Raw genomic sequence first — 2,500 nt, 5'->3', positions numbered from 1 at the left:
ATCAGTATTAATTCACTAATTGATTTGTAAAATACCTTAGCTATCGTCATATTCAAAGTATTCATGATGCCTAAGAATGTTTCAAGAATGTTGTAACATCAATATGCCATAGGTAATCAGCTGGTCTAGTTACTTATGTATGTTAACGTTTGATTTAAGGGGGAAGAATAACATTTACACAAAGACACACACCACTTCAATGTATACAAATCTTTTAACATTTCTCATCCACTTAATTCTCTCTTTCCCGTCCCTTTATAGCGAAATGAAAGAATCGCCAACGCTGGTATTAATGACGGTGGGGGTCATTTGGGCAGCGATCGTGTGCGTGGAAGGCGCGAGCGGCCACGGCAAGATATCGGGTGTGAAGGAGATATCGACGAAGGGCAAGATTTTCTACACCTACCGTGGGATTCCCTACGCGAAGCCGCCCGTCGGAGAGTTAAGGTTTAGAGTGAGTAGCTGTGGTTAATGGTCTGATAGAAGTAACCAGCTTCGACGGTATTAATGGCGTATTCTTTCTGAAAGATTTTGTTGAAAAAAATAATTTTGTTTCTTGTATATACGAAGGTTGGGTATTTTTTACATGGCCTTCTGAAATATGGATGCGTTTAATAAGGGATTTAATTCGAAAAGTGAGATCCATTACATTAACATTAATCTGAAGGTAAAATTAGATGAAAAACGAATGGAATGTTTTTGTGTTCATCGCCTTAAAAACAGATTAACTAAAGAGAGTCATCGTGAAAATAATATAATAAGCTTGTGCCCAGTTAACCCCGCCATGAAAACGAAATATTTATAGAACATTTATAAAAGCTTCCGGCCATAAACCCAAGACCTAAATAATGTTAATCAGCCATTAGTGAGCGACAGTTGGCCTACATTTGGTACATCTTGACACTGGTTCACTGCATTTCCACATTTCAGTGGTTTATGTCATGGTATTTATCATTCATTACTGATTTTTCTTGATTTTATTTCGTTTACCACTGTATCATACGTAACGTAGATATGATTGTAAAGATATTTTTATATATCACAGTTTTTTTATTCTGCTTTCCTACCGTCACTAATTCTATTCCATTACTATTTCCTCGCTTTTTTTCTTATCTTATGCATATAAGTATGATTCTATGAATTATTGAAAAAGTGACTCGTGTGATGAAAGAAATGAAAACGACTATATAAAATTTCTCATAAAACACAGTTAATCTGAACGTACCATCATTAAACGTCCCCGAGATACCTTACTTACATATATAAAAAACAAAAAAACAATCATAACCTCATTATCAACAAGAAATCAAACTTATCTCACCCTTCTCCCTCCCACCCCACCCCCTCTATAAAAAAAGGACCCAGTTCGCGCCGAGAGATGGGAGGGGGTAATGGACGGGTCCCGCCCCCCTCCCCCCTGTCTTCAGCTCGCCCCCCTCCCCCCCTCGTCTCTCATCACGGGAGAATCCTCTTCGTACACACTCAGGGGATCCGAGGATTGTCTGTACCTCAATGTGCACACGCCTCATGTACGTATATGTCTGTATCTCTTTATTCTTTATAGTCAAGGGTTTTGCTATGATTGTTGTTTCCTTTAGTATGTATATTGCTTTTGCATTGTTCATGTTTACAGGATGTTCTTGTTTCGTTGTTTATAAGGAGTAAATTGTTAATGATGAATTGATAATGGGCAGTTTACTACCAACCCATGAGAGTAACTGGTAAAGTACGCATGTAAACAAATCAACCAGTTATTTCATAATAACTATTTATGATGAGGATGACTATTATTACCACTACTACTATCATACTATCATTATTAATATTGTTATTATTATTGTTAGTAGTAGTAATAGTAGTACTAGTATTATGATTAATAACAATAACATTATTATTATCATTATTGATATTATTATTATTATTTTATCATTATTATTATTGTCATTATTATGATTATTATTATTATTATTATTATTATTATCATTATTATTATTATTATTATTACTATTATTATTGTTATTATTATTAATACCATTATCATTATCATCATCATTTCTATTATTATCATTATTTCCATTGCTTTATTATTATTAATATTTTATTATCATTATTAGCATCATTATCATCATAATCATATCACCATTATTTTTATTATCATTATTATTATTATCATCTTCATTACAATCATCATTATTATTGTTATTGTTATTATTGTCAATATCATTTTCTATTATTATCATTATTTTCATTATTATTATCATTATTAAAATTATTATTATTATTACTATTAGTTATTGCTTATCATTATTATTGTTACTATTAATATCATCATTGTTTTCATTGTTGTTATTATTATTGTCATTATCACTATCATTTATATTGTTATTATTATTTCTTATTATTACTATTATTATTATTATCATTATCATCAGTATTATCATTATCATTACTGTTATTAGTATAGCCATTGCTGTCTGAAACACACACGAAGAAAGTTTTC

The 2,500-nt window shown here is 31.4% G+C and overlaps 1 protein-coding gene across 1 annotated transcript in view; it reads left to right on the top strand.

Moving 5' to 3' along the window:
* The window catches only part of LOC125034764 (venom carboxylesterase-6-like), a 38,689-nt gene that overhangs the window by 8,204 nt on the left and 27,985 nt on the right, over positions 1-2,500 (top strand). Inside the window, exons 2-3 of the mRNA XM_047626709.1 lie at positions 262-454; positions 1,359-1,529. Coding sequence (XP_047482665.1) covers positions 266-454; positions 1,359-1,529 — 360 coding nt within the window. The 5' untranslated portion in view covers positions 262-265. The remainder of the gene's footprint in view (positions 1-261; positions 455-1,358; positions 1,530-2,500) is intronic.

This window comes from Penaeus chinensis, chromosome 18, assembly GCF_019202785.1.
Source record: "Penaeus chinensis breed Huanghai No. 1 chromosome 18, ASM1920278v2, whole genome shotgun sequence".
In the NCBI taxonomy this organism is placed as follows: domain Eukaryota; kingdom Metazoa; phylum Arthropoda; class Malacostraca; order Decapoda; family Penaeidae; genus Penaeus; species Penaeus chinensis.
Note: the sequence above shows the minus strand (reverse complement) of the source record. Positions and strands in the feature narration are given on the sequence as shown.